The 14,673-nt window shown below is 40.6% G+C and overlaps 1 protein-coding gene across 4 annotated transcripts in view; it reads left to right on the top strand.

Moving 5' to 3' along the window:
• The window catches only part of LOC101172238 (calmodulin-binding transcription activator 1), a 69,550-nt gene that overhangs the window by 39,439 nt on the left and 15,438 nt on the right, over positions 1–14,673 (top strand). For all 4 annotated transcript variants that reach the window (XM_020703551.2, XM_020703552.2, XM_020703550.2 and 1 more), the window contains exons 5-10: positions 3,085–3,220; positions 6,521–6,592; positions 8,238–8,391; positions 10,130–12,012; positions 14,132–14,258; positions 14,447–14,581. In XM_020703551.2, coding sequence (XP_020559210.1) covers positions 3,085–3,220; positions 6,521–6,592; positions 8,238–8,391; positions 10,130–12,012; positions 14,132–14,258; positions 14,447–14,581 — 2,507 coding nt within the window. The remainder of the gene's footprint in view (positions 1–3,084; positions 3,221–6,520; positions 6,593–8,237; positions 8,392–10,129; positions 12,013–14,131; positions 14,259–14,446; positions 14,582–14,673) is intronic.

The following is a 14,673-nucleotide window of genomic DNA, read 5'->3' as shown; positions in this document are numbered from 1 at the left end:
ACAGAGCCTGTGACATTTCTGTGAAAGCATTTTCCGTGCATGGCGTGTCTGCATCAGAGTGCATGCAGGCGTTTTTGCAACATACAGATAATAATAACGACCTTGATTTCTCCCCTCACTCAGCTGCCTCCCCTGCTCAAAGTGGACTTGCCTCCTCATGGTGCCACAACTTTTATTTCGCTTCCTCCTTTCTCCTCCCTTACCGGACTCACTCCCACTCTAGCTCTTTATCATGCTGTCTTTCCCTTCCTCTCCCTTCTCCTTCCTTGCCTTCTTTGTTTTTGCTCTGCTACACTGTGGAACGGTGGAAAAGCTTTTTATATCCCACACATCACAGCCTAGTTACAATCAATAGCATTTATGTCTTCCTGAATCACAGGTTTTGTGAGGCTCCATCCACGTGCATGAATCTCCTTGAACACACAATCGCATATGAGCACGCATGCCTTCGCCGCCCACACACGAGCACACGTTTGATCTCATCCATCTTCTCCGTAACATAATTAGAATCAGCAGCTCCGAGATGACTCACACAGCCCGAGACATAGACTATACTTGGCTTTGATCGGAGGGTGGGGGTCTCCACTCCACTAAGAAACTGGCAGTTTCGTCCCAAAACAGAACAGATTTAAGGTGTCAAAGAAAATCAGCTCAAAGTAAATTCAATTTCACTACACACTGTGTTCAGGGTACACTGCAATCATCTCGGTCCATATAGAAACGCCAACATCAAACTCAGGGAGGAGAGGGGAGCAGAGGAGAGACAGCTTTGGATGGATGGAACAGATGAGATGAGAATGTGAGAAGAACTGGAGACGGAAAAAGAAATAAAGGGAAAACCTGGAGAGGGTTACTGACTGAGAAGAGCGAGACAGGAGACACCTAGTGAGTGTGTGTCAACTTGTTTGGACTTCTGGTTCATACCAACCTTAGTTAGTAGGGGTGTGATGATTTATTGACTTGATCGGTTAATAGATTTATATTAAATTCAATTCCTCACTTCCTTTTTTTTCATTTCATTTCCATAAAACAACCAAAACAAAAGATCTTTCACGCGTTCCTATATGGGAAATGAAAGGGAACAAAAAGAAGAAAACTTGAGCCTTGGTTCCACTGAGCGGTACCGTCCAGTTTTGAATGGTCCAGGCAATTCAGGTGAGCTGAATTGGACCGCCACAGCGCATGTGGCTAACAACAGTGGAGGTCATCCAGCAGCTGATTTTTTTCCATTTGGTTTTTGATACTTTGCACATACCAGTCATTTAATGTTGTTTCAGAGAAGATTGTGAGCGGTGAAGAGGATTACTTTTGTCGCTTTCTTTTGTCGTAATGACCTTCAGCCAATTTACGGGTTTCAACAGTAGCTCCGCCCCAAGTGGTCCATTCCATTTTCCTATGAACCTACAACCAACGGAATCCCCAAAAATGGTACGCTTTGGTCCATTCCATAATGGAAAGGCTCAAAAGACCAGACTGGACCATACCGTACCATTCATATTTATATATATATATAGTATATATGTATATAAGTATGCCTACAGTTTACATCAAGGCATTTAAATCAAGGCATTTTGTTTAAATTAATACAGACACTGGCAAGTGTGGAATTAAGCAACGTAGTTTATTGATTCCACTTTTGTAGCAATATGTCTTTGATCCAAGGAGATCAAATTGTCTGAGGCAAGTTAATCGAATCGAACTATACCAATATAAAATCATTTCAAAATAAAATAAATAAATTATGCTTATGTTACAAATTATCATTTGAATTGAGGTATGGTAGGTTTATTTTACTATAATGTAAAAATGTCCAACAGCGGGCAATGAAACCAAAAACTGATCAGTCCATCATTCCAGTCCAATGTGTGGAAATACTTTGAGTTTAGCAAAGACAGGTGACCATACAGTGTGGTAGAATGTTCTAATAAAGTTCTCTTTCAATTATTTGGATGTGAAAAAGCAACAGTGGGCTGAACTTTAGGAAACTAAAATGTGAATGGATTTGACATTCATTCTTGTTTACTTGATTGTTTGTACACATATTTATTTACACTTGATTATCTTGCAAGAAATACAAGGAATCTGGAAAACGTCACCTGTTCAGTACCAAGTATTTCTGAGTCGGACTGGTTGAATTTTTTGCTAAAAGGTCCTCAATCGATTTTAGGTCAGTGAATCAGATTGATTAAAATTAACTAAAATTGACCAAGAATCATATTAACAACCACAGATTATGATATAAATCAAACAGTTGTTCAAATGAATCGTTACACCCCTAATATCTAGCATTTTATTTAGAAAATGTACAGAGTTTAACATAAAAAAAACATGTTTTGTTTTTGTATTTCTATTGTTTATCTTATAAAGCACAGTTAGGATAAGACATCAGTTAGAAAGGGTTTGGTTTTAATTGGCTTATATTGTACAAATGAATGTAATTCAGTGAAATATCCTGATAAAACTAACTGTGCACACATGTCTGCACGTGTTCAGAGAGCATTCGTTAGTATATATGTGAATGTATTGATTGTTAACAGGTCTGTTCTCTGTCTGTTGTCAGGAGATAAGGCACAGAAGCATTTCTCCTGCTCTCACACACATACCTGTCCCTGATGTTTTAAAGTGTAATGATTGATTGCTGAGCAGCAGGTTTGACATTGAGCCCAGAGAACACGCCGCAGTAGGTCGTGGCATTTCTAGCATCACTTTAATATCTTTGTCTTTGCACATGTGACTCCTGGTGAGCTTCTCTGTGTTTGTGTTTGCGGATGATGTTCATCTCACCAGGTGTGTAAAGAAAGAGAGCTTAGAGGCCAATGCTCTCACTGTGCCAATAAATCACCCTGCTAAAATATTAACATGTCGGAGCATGAGGAGTATAAGAGGGGAGGGAGCTCATGGACTGTGGCGTCACTGTGAAAAAAAATCAAAAACCTTTGCATGCGTGACTTGAATTAATCTGAATTCTGTTGCAATTTTCAGAGTAAAGCGCTGACCAAAATGATTTCTTATGAACACAATTCAAGTTTAGTAATACAGTGTGTATCAGATCCCTTACACAGTCTCCATCCTCTGCTTCAACAGGCCTCAGAATGGCTCTATGATCCTCTACAACCGTAAAAAGGTGAAGTACAGGAAAGATGGATACTGCTGGAAGAAGAGGAAGGATGGGAAGACCACTCGAGAAGATCACATGAAGCTGAAGGTCCAGGGAGTCGAGGTAAGAGGCTGCAAAGGGAAAACAAGTCGATGAGCGTGTTTGCTGCTGGAAATTGTTACCCTGCCAAGCTTGCCCTGAATTTACTCCCCTTGACTCTAAGGAGACACATGCTTATAACACAAATGAACACAAAATCACACACACCGCTGAAGCTACAGGCCAATTTGCGGCCTGAAAACAAGTAGTGCCCCCCTCTTTTTCTTTTTTTTTTTGCTTCCCGTCTTGCTCCGCTCTTCCCTTCCTCACTCTTTCTGAAGGATAAGAGTGTGTTTGGCCTTAGGCCAGGAATGATGTCAATGCCTCCTTCAGCAGAACAGAGAGGGGTATCGATCCAGTCTCAAGGCAGCGTCTGTGCGTGTGAGAGTTTGCGTGTGTGTTTCAGTCACACCAGCCAGCTCAAAAATTGATTATTCAGCAGGAATATACCAGGAGGTGAGAGGAGTGAGCATGCATGTGTCAGAAACAGATAGAATGAGGTGGATTTTGGAGGGTGAAGGAGGTGCTACAAGGATCCACACAGACCCTAAACAAGAAAATCCATCTAAGCCACTACAGAGATCAAAAATTATATTTAGATTTAATCATTCATAATTCCAAACTCAGTGTAACATGTCTGCATTTCTTGCTTCACATACTCTGACACGTTCACGCATAAGCCCCATGTTTTTCTCCTTGGTCAGTAATTGTTTGTGTCACCTCTCCCACTGTCCCACCCCAAGCAAACAAGTAAGCAGGGTGTAGAGCAGTGGAAGGGAACGGGGGAATGAGCATAGACGAACAGAGGGAGGGAAGGAGGATGAGAGAGGCAGGAAGCATGAGAGAAAAACATAACCCTGGTAGAGAGGCTCCTCATACCAAATGGAAATATATGGAAATGCACTCTGCCTTTGGCAAAACACACTTTAGATAGAGGGGCGGGCTACTTCTGAGAAGAGGAAAAACGGTGACAAAATATAAGTGTGTTTAAGTGTGAATGGGAAGAAAAAGTGAACACGCTGAAAGTGCAAATTGCCAGATTGCCTGATTTTATGGGAGTTTTGTCTTTAAAAAAAAAACATTTGTTGGGGTTTAAATCTTGATTTTAGTGCATTTTTAAAGACCCACTCTGATAAAAAAATTGGGTTATTAACTACATTTTTCTCATGATGGAGAGCGTGTTTAAAGAAAAGTAAGCTTAAAATTGCATTTCTGAGTACTTCTTTCTTCAAATCAACGTGAATCGAGAGCTAACGAAAAAATGCTTCTTAACAAAGATTGTATGTGTGACGTAAATCCATAATGGCAGGCAACAAGCTCCATGCTCCACTCTAATGTGTGGACAAATCTTGTGGACAAATAAATCTGCATATACGTCTTGGTTTTCCTCGTCCGAGGTGACATCTGTACAGCTTTAGTTCCAATATTGCTCGCCATTTTTGTTGTACCAGTAAAGTTAGGTTGGGATTGTGAGGGGCTGTGAGCTTACATGACAAAGGGATGATGGGAAATGAGGGCAGGCTTACTCAAAATATATGGAGTAATAGTTATGCCACCACGTTGCACACAAAACTTCCTAAGTTACAAATGAAATATATTATATTTGCTTTCTTTTTTTTTGCTTACAAATTTATTTATTTTTGCTTTAAACATTTTTATTTTTGCTTTCAGAAACGTTTTTTTTTCACAAAACAACTTTTTGCTTTCAAAAACGTTTAAAAAAAAGTTTTGCTTTCAAAAACTTTTTTTTTAATTTAATTGATTTCATTTTTTCTTTTTTTTCTTTCAAAAAATAATTGCTTTTTGATGGCAGCTATGTCACGCTAAACTGAAACGTACGTAAGCAAAATCAAAGACAGGAAAAAAGCGAAATAAGACACGATTCATGCGAAAACATTTGTTTTGCAAAAGCAAAAATAGTTTTTGAGAGCAAAAGAAAAATTAAAAAGCAAAATAAAAATGTTGAAAAAGAAAAGTTTTTGAAAGCAAAAAAATTGTAAATTGAAAGCAAAAAAAATTTGAAAGCAAATATTTCATGTTTTTATCTGCAACTTAGAAAGTCTTGTGTGCAATGTGGTGGCAAAAAAATTACTCCATACCTGTCCTGCCCACAACTCGGAGGTAAATTTTCTTATGAACTCCTGCCGCTCTGCTAAAACCATCTCCTGGAAAACAACACAGGTTTTTGATTTGGTCTAAAAACGGCATTATTACAATTTCAAAATACAACCGGAAACGCTTTTAAAGTAGTTCAAATGATTAGCCTTTTCGTGGGTGATAGTCATAGAAGCAACAATTCTCTTTCCCCAGAATTGGTTTAAAAATCGATTTTTGGGTCAAAGTTTTATTTTGGTGCAGTACATGATTACATGAGACTAAGCATTACAAAGCATTACAAAAAAATTAAAAAAATAAAAAAAATAAAAAAAAAATAACTATAATCTATGAAAAAATTATTTTTCTTAGAAAGAAGCAATGAAGAAAAACCTTTCAGGTGGCTTATACTAAGCCTGGTGTAATGTGATAAAACTATAAATAAAAAATCCTTCTTATATTTAGCACAATCTGTGTTTGTCACTTTCAACTTTAACACACTGGTGTGTAGTAGGGATGCTGAAATTCATTTTCCCCACAATTCAGGTCAGTGGTGTAACATGTTTTGATCTCCAACAAAGAATCGTGTCACAAAGTCACATGTCCTCCAAATAGTTTGCTTTAAGGGATAACAAATATTGCAGGGTAACAGTTTACTTTGAAACTGTTATCAAATCATCAAACTGTTCGTCCCTGACGTTTTTTTTTCTCAAATAGAATAATTCTTCTACTCCTCTTTTGGTGATGATGAATAAGTATTTGCACTCACTTAAGCCCCCTCTTAAGGACTACTTTTCTTCATTTTGCCCACACTGACAGTCCACACTGGCTTTGCTTTCCTTGCATTCTCTTCATCCTCTTTGTCCGGTCCACTTTTATTTTTACTCTTTCACGTCGTGTGCAAGCTTCTGACAACTTTCTGACAACTTTCTGAGACTTCCAAGTGGTTTATGTGCTCTTCTGCAGAGGCAGTGGATTTCTGTTGTAGTCAACCTCAGATTGATGGTATTTTAGAAAAGACATTAGAAAAAAGAAACACATACAGCATGTCTGCAATTTACTTTCAGCCCCACAATCAATACAACCTAAGTGGGTATAACCTAAGTTCTCCTCTCCTGTTTTCTCCTCCTCCTCTCCTTTTTGCAATTTTCGTCTGGCTTCCTCCCTTTTCTTTTCTTGTTAACCACCTCCTGTCCTCTCCTTTCCTGTCCTCTCCTTTCCTCTCTCCAGTGTCTGTATGGCTGCTACGTCCACTCCTCCATCATCCCCACTTTCCACCGTAGATGCTATTGGCTGCTGCAGGTAAGCCTGTTCCCACCTTGCCTTCTGGCGAACATCGAAGCACAAAACACAAGACTTTCTAAGCAAGGACGGTTTTGTAACTGCAGGCCACTTCACATCCCTTTTTTTGTGTAAAATTAAACCGTGCTGTGTTAAGTTTTATTTTACATTCATCACTAAATGAGACAGCTAGATATGATATAGAATATTGGCTTCATGAAAAACGTCACCTGTGAGATTTTCAAAACAAATCATTAAGCTAAACTATAAAGCAGCCATAAAAACAACCCTCTTCAAATTAATGGAGCAGAGTCAGATTGCTGAAAATACTATCCGAACACTGGACTGGTAGTAAAAGCTAATGTTGTTTGGCTGACTGGAGTACCTCTCTAGATTATGCTGGACAGAGTGCCACACAGCGTTGTGTTGCTTTGGCAGAATTTGGCTGTAACCTCCTGCGACCAGTGTTGCTGAGAGATCCCAGAATCTCAATACTTACATCAAGGACTGAGGTGCTGCTCGCCATGTGGTCGCTTCCAAGAAAATGCCCCGGAGCAACCAATAATACACACAAGGTGCTCCCACTGAAACGCACACACAGGAGTCTCCTGTGTATAAGAGCATGTTGCTTTTCATAAAGATGTTGGACTCCCTCTGCTACTCATGTGTGAGACAACAGAGAGCAGCAGGCCTCTCCCTCTGTTGACCAAGCAAGAAATGGTCACCAGGTCTTCATCATCTCCAGATGACATGTTTGGTGATAGATCTTGAGGCTTCCTGCCTCCCTCTTTGCCTGCCTGTGTTTGTGTTAAGGGAAATGTTGAAAATCCATGCACCTTTCAAACGGGGAAAATGGGAACACATCCATGCAGTTTGCATTATTGTGATGTAACATTTGCAAAAAGTTCCCTAAACTTAAATGTGCCCATCTTTTTTTTTTCTTTTCACTTGTCAGAGTGCATCACTGGTTTCAGCTTTTAAAAAAATATGTGAAGGGGAAATATCTACGTTATAAACGCAATGGACCATTTTCCAAAGATATCCAAACCCGTCAAAGAACACGGTCATGAATCTGTCCGTGAAAGATGTTGCTCAGCACACCGGGGTGCTGTAGCTGCCCCCGTGCTATCCTCTTTTGGACAGAAAAGTGTTCCACCTCAGCAGGTCCAGCCCCTAACCTGAGTCTGTCTATTGAATCTTTCATCAAGAAGAGCTTCTCTCTGACAGACACACATGCACAGGAACACAAACGCACTTGTTGAATCATTCATGGAGTAGAAATTCCATAGGTCTGTTGGTGACCTATAGTATAGTGAGAACTGCTCACCATCTGTTCTCCTCATTCTCTACCTCCTCATATATCCAATACACGGACGCACACACACACACACACACGTAGACACTGCTGCGTTAGAGAGTGATGAGTGGGCTCAAGCTGTTAAATCTTTTATGGCTAGGTGAGAGAATCTTATCTGACACGCCATTTCTGACCTCCTCCTCGTCCTCCACTTTCTATTCAACTTTCCTTTCCTTCTTCCCCTCCCCGTCATTCCTTTTGTAAAAGCTCTTTTTCAGTTTTATTCCTTCCACAGCGATGGCTTCATGAATGAGGACCATCTCAAAGTAACACGTTGTGTCCATGTTCGCATGTGTCCCTGTGCTCCAGAACCCTGACATCGTGTTAGTGCACTACCTGAATGTACCGGCGGTGGATGACAGCGGGAAGCCATGTGGTCCCGTCCTGTGCTCCATCAACACGGATCGGAAGGAGTGGGCCAAGTGGAGCAAGGAGGAGCTAATAGGGCAGCTGAAGCCTATGTGTGAGTTACCTCTGCTGTCCGACTCTAATGTTTCAGCTTTCACTCTTTTGCTCCCTGAAACACGAGCCACCGCGGCGGGCTGTGGCGGAACCAGTCAGCTCTTTGCCAAATTGCAAGGTGGTTAAAACAGTTCATCATCGTTGCAGTTTAACCTTCCCATTCCTCCTTTTTAGGTCAGGGTGTGATTCTGGGGTTATAGAAAAAAGAAAAAAGCACTTGAAAGCGTTTCTTTATCCATCATACAGCTTCCTTCATCTTTAACAATTGAAACATGAGACAGACAACAAAAAAATCCTGTAAGCACTTAAAAGACTTGTCACCTTCAAAATGTGTTGTTTTTTAAATGAACAATAGAATAAAACTGTTAGGAAAATGGCTCATCTGTTTTCTGATTTGACCAAAATATATATAAAAAGAAAAAGGGCGAAGTTTTGCTTTTGTTTTTAATCTCATAATAATCTTTCTCAGAAAGTCATAACACAGAGCTGTTCCAAGTAAGTTGTGTACTTGTGATTCCTGTTGTTATTATTTGTTCTTTTAAAATTAGTAGTTTGTTTTTTCACATCTACTGTTGCAGCTGCAGTCTCGTGTTACAAATTAAGATGGGATGTGATTTCTAATATTTCAATATACTGGTGAAACGGGGAGACGAAAGGCTAGATTTGGTTCTGATATGGACTGGTCAAGGGGTCAAAGGTGTCATTGTGAGTTCCGACTAACTTTGCCTCTATTTTTCTACTTTTTTTTTTTTTTTTTTACAAATGTAAGGACCTTGTAATTTAAAATAGAAAAAAAAACTGTTCTTCTCAAGTGTTTCCCTACAACACATTCCTAATTATCCTTATAAAAGATGCTGAAGCACAGAATCAGGCGTTCTTGTGTCTTTGTTTGAGATTAATCAACAATTGCAATTAGGCTTGTTTCACTGCTGAATCTTAATATTTGCATTCACTTTTCACATGTGAACATCGGTGAATAGTAGTTTTAAAAAAAGGCTTTTTCACAACAAAAGTATCCAAACTAGCCCTGCACTTCAGATATGTAATAAAAGAAAAAAGAAATTATAAAAAGAAACAAGGAAATGAGTTTGTTTTTACTTACTGATTGTCTTAGAAAAAAAACGAATCGGGAAATCTGGAAATGTTGTCATCACGATGTGATTCCTTAAAATATTCAAAGTCTCATTCAAGTACTGCATGCATCCCATCCAGCCATATTTGCTATGGATTTTTTTCTGCGTCTCAACACCCAGCACCATGCTGCCACCCAGAGGCAGAGACAATTTTTTACCTAAGAAAGGAGAGATTTTAGACAGAGAGCTGAAGGTGCTCAAAATATCCAGCATGTATTATTCATAAATCAGCCTGAGGAAGTAAAAACTTCAGTACACAAAAAGGCCTACATTTGTGTGCTATCTTGCTTGTCTGTTGGTCTCGTTTGGAAGGTCAAAAAAGGTCATTTGAAAAATATTTGGCTTGTTGACATAAGTTCACACAGATGGCATTTTTTTTTTACTTTTCTGCACATGTATGACAGGATTTGGCCTCTCTTGTAATACCCTCATGATGTATTATTACATTTCTATCACACATAAATTGATTTCAGTATGAATTCTTAACACTAGAGGTCGCTGTTCTGCACGGTCAAACATAAGTTAGGTAATGCCAAAATGCTGGAAATGTTGTAATAGTAATTTATTAATTGATTAATTGTTCATTTAAATGTCCTTTTTTGTCAGGTGCTGGAAGCAGCCTGCATCAAAAATGTTCCAGTGTCAAGCAGCGCATCATCTCATCCAAGCAGGAGTCGGGAGCGCCAGCAGGAGGGGGGACAACATTAGGAACCAGCACAGCAGCGGGTCAGAGAGCCGAGGAAGCAGATGGCACAGAGGTCCAGAACAGTGATGTGTCGGAGGGTCAGACGGAGCCCAGTCCTGGGGGGGGCAGGAGCAGAGCAGGCGGAGGGGAGCGGAGGAATGGAAGGATAAGCAAACCCTCCCTGCTCCCGCAGAGCAGCATGGAAGTGTCATCGTCTACCTCCACTAACCAGGTGGAGGTGCCTGACACCACCCAGAGCTCCCCTCTGTCAATCACCAGTGACATGGCAGACAGCCCTGCTCTGACCATCGGGGCCGGATTGTCTCAGAGCACTGCTGTGTTCATGTCCGAGGTCACCACGCTGACTGGGGATTCAGTTTACTCGGCTGGCCACACCCACCTGCTGGCACCCACCCATGAGAATACCCCCACTGGGATTCTGCTAGCCGTTGCCCCTGACAACCAGAGGTTTGCATCCTTTTCCGGAGGAGTGGGCTTAGGAGAGGGAGGGGAGTTGGTCCTTTCCAGCTCTTTAGATGCTGCAGGAGGAGTCAGCCTTCCTGAGACCACCATGACCTTTGACCCTGATTGCTTCCTCAATAACCCCAAGCAGGGCCAGACGTACGGAGGGGGCGGAGGGAAGACTGACGGCTGTAACGGCGACGACAGGGGGCTTCACTGTTCTTCCAATGGCTTTGTCTACAACTCCGCTCTTGTGAACAACATCAAGACAGAAGCCGCAGCGCTAGAGCAGCCACTGACCACTCAGAGTAGCTATGTGGGAGAAGGAACCGGCCTCAGCCCCAGTACAACCCTTGAGCAGATGGACTTCAGCGCTGTTATGTCATCATCCTGTGTCCCGACCCTGGCCCAGTCTACACACCACCCTTCACCAAGCCTTTTCCTCCAGGCGACCCCCCAAACAAGCCAGACCTCTCAGCTGCAGGCCAACGGCACTAAGGCAACCCAGGAATCCGCCGAGCCCCAAGGTTACCTCGGCCTGCCCCCGGTCACAACTGAGTCTCCCGTGTCCAACGGGGACCTCCATTCGCACCTTCATCAAGCCAGCACAGACCAGCAGGCCCTTTGTGTCAGAAAAGCAGCAGCAGTGGGGGCTTTTTCCCTCACAGCCCAGGATCCTTCTGCTGAACTGCCTGGAGGGAGGGGGCACCAAGAAATTGGAACCATGGAAAAACCTACAGAGAATGGAGGAGAGCTTTTACTAAAGGCCCATGATTCCCACGATGCATATGCAAGCATTGACACTGAGCATTACCTCCAGCCTGCAGCTGACACTGGAGGAGGAGGTCAGGAGAGGGCAGGCAGTGGTGGTGGAGAAGGAGGAGGAGGAGGCGGTGGGGGCGAAAATGAAATTCTGTGTAACGGGGTGAACTTGTCAGGAGCTAACAGGTCAGTGGTAGCCAGCCCTCAGTCAATCCCCACAGGCGGAAACATTGAGGGGAGGCTCTACGGCTCCCAGCTTCCCCAGCAGGGTGTGGGTGTGAACGCCGGTGCAGCTGGGGCAGGGGCAGCCATCAGTCTGGAGGGGTTCGAAGCCTCATTTGGAAGCCAATTCTCTGATCTCATCAATGATTTCATCTCAGTTGAGGGTTCCGGGGGTGGAGTAGGGGCAGCAGTCTCGGGGGTTTTAATGCCCCAGGAGGGGGCAGCAGGAGAGGAGCAAGGAAGCGGAACGGGCCACTTGCAAGCATCCGAGGTTGAGCAGGGGGCTCTGGGACTGCTCCAGGAGTCTGGGAGACTGTTTGGTGTGACAGACTACTCCCCAGAGTGGTCTTATCCAGAGGTTAGTAAACCCAGCTTGTTTCAATTACTTATTCATGAGTGTTCCCCACAGTCAAATTAGTTCCCCACTGCACATGATTGACGGTAGCTAGCACTGACGTTAACTCCTGAAAATCAAACGCAGTTTGTCCTGGCAGCTCAGTTACAGAATGTGGTCATTAAAAGGCCAAATATTTCACTTAGTTGATTGGCTTTTTAATTAATTTTCAATATTTCGCTGATTCCCCTGGGTGGCCTCATTAATTTCCCATGTACCACTTCTAATGTCTCAGACAGCCCTTCTGTCATTCAATTAGGATGGAACCTATAGGAGGACGTTAATCCTTCCACCATCCTCGGAAACTCTGCCTTATCAATCAGTTCAAAGAGAAAGAAATATTGTTTTTTTCTAAACAAATACTTTCAGATTTCTATAGAAGTTTTTAAGAATGAATTGCAGATCATTTTTGCAAATCAAACGTTTTTTTTATTTAGCAGTGATGATTAGGAGTATAAATAATAAGTATTTATCTTGTTTTTTGTTGGAACATCACAGATGCTCTTGCTCATAAAGTTTGCCTTCTTTATTTTTTGATAAAATAGATGCAAAATATGATGCAAATCATGATAAAAGTGGTTGTTTGACCAGAAAAAATATGCACTTGTGCTGGTAATGCTTTAAGTGTAATTTAGGAACATATAGATGACTGCTTGTATGAATATTGTAGCACAAAATCAGTTAAAAAAAAAACTGTATGTATACCAATTTTTTTCCTTATTTTCTATTATTTTTTCTTTAATAGTTCAGCAACATGTCCTAAAACTAAAACAAATACAAACTTGCACTAAAGTAGTAAGTTAAAGTCAGGAAGGGGATAAAAATAAGTGTGATGTGTTTAAATCTGCACGCAAATGCAAGCATCTTACAAATATTAGTGTCAGTAAAAAATAATGCAACTAAATCTAAACAATATAAAAGATGTCAGTAATAGAACATGAGAGATTTTTTTATATCAGTGTTTGTTATTCTGTAAAAAAAAAAGAGGTAAATAAGGACCAAAATGAAAAATCTTTTTTAAATAATGTAATAAGAAGAAAATATATTGTCATAATTTGTTGTTATTGTTTTTTTAAATAATTAAATGCATTTTAGGATGCAAAACCCTTAAGTTTATGTTATTATTCTTTGGAGAAATTAACAAATTCTCACAATATTAAAAATGATAGTGTTTTGTTGTTATGAGTGTTGTTGAGTGAGGGTTTGGACTTTTGGAAGCTTTCGCTTCTTCCATTCCCCTTTCAAATCTTGTTTTCCAAGTCATGTATTGACTTATATTTTCTTTTTCCAGGTAAATGTTGATTTGATTTGAAATAAACTTGTTACTACTAAAAATAGACATTATTTCATCATTAAAAAATGAATGATGTAATAATTGCAACATATATAGCCCCATACGAATTTTAAAGACCTGCACATTAATGCATACAAATAACTCACAAAAACATAATCATTTAGACTTTTTCCTTTTTACTTCCTCATTTTGTTCTCTTCTCTATAAAAATAATCAGTCATCACTGAGTATTAGTATTCAAATAATGAAAGACCGAACTGATGTGTTTGGCAGGTCTAGATGGGTTGTAGGTGATTCCTACAGTTAGTTAAACGCATTTTCTGTTGTTGGAAATTTGTCACGTTTAGACTTTTTTTTTATTTTTTTTTTATTTAAAGTAATTTAAAATATGTTAATAAAGTGCAGTCAGCATGACACAATATATTAGATAATAATAATAATAATAACAATAACAGCAACAGCAACAATATTAATCATTATACAGACACGTTTAAAAGGGAGCAGGCAGAAGCTTAGCTTATTAAAGCCTGCTCCTTAAAAATAAAACAAATAAAAAAATCTATAGATGCATTTTAGCATACCAAATCATAAAATAATTATAGTTTAACGGTCATGTTATTCGTCATCAAAATGCACAACAACAACAATAATAATAATAATATGAATTGACCCCCTTTTATCTTGACTCCATGTTGGGTTTAAATAAATTCTGAATGTACTCTGAAGTATTTTTTATAAATAAAGTTTGATTTTATTTTGTGTTTGAAGTGACTTTGTGGTGTTTGACAGGGGGGGGTGAAGGTGCTGATCACAGGTCCGTGGCTGGAGTCGAGCAGCGAGTACAGCTGTCTTTTTGACCACATCAGTGTCCCCGCTGCACTGATCCAGCCCGGAGTCCTGCGCTGTTACTGCCCAGGTAACACACCTGTCTGTTTTTCAAAGACTCGTCTCCCCACCCATTCTATGTATAATTCTCCTCACAAAGGGATAATGGTCTGAAAACTGTTCACCCAGTAATTTGGACAGTTTTGATTAAAGACAGAATGCAAGTCCCCTCTGCGGCTGTAAGTTTTACACACTTACCTCTTTCCTTTTTTGGTCCAGCCCATGACACAGGGCTGGTGATGCTGCAGGTGGCCATGGGGGGTGAGGTCATCTCCTCCTCTGTGGTGTTTGAGTATAAAGCCCGGGATCTACCAGCGCTGCCATCTTCTCAGCATGACTGGCTTTCCCTAGATGGTAAGAACAACTTTTTTTTTTTTTAGATGTAATGGTTACCAACCATTTTTAGGCACACACTCCATTATTCTGAAGAGTTCAGCTTCATGTCT

This window comes from Oryzias latipes, chromosome 5, assembly GCF_002234675.1.
Source record: "Oryzias latipes chromosome 5, ASM223467v1".
Lineage (NCBI taxonomy): Eukaryota > Metazoa > Chordata > Actinopteri > Beloniformes > Adrianichthyidae > Oryzias > Oryzias latipes.
This window is presented reverse-complemented; position numbering and strand designations above follow the sequence as displayed.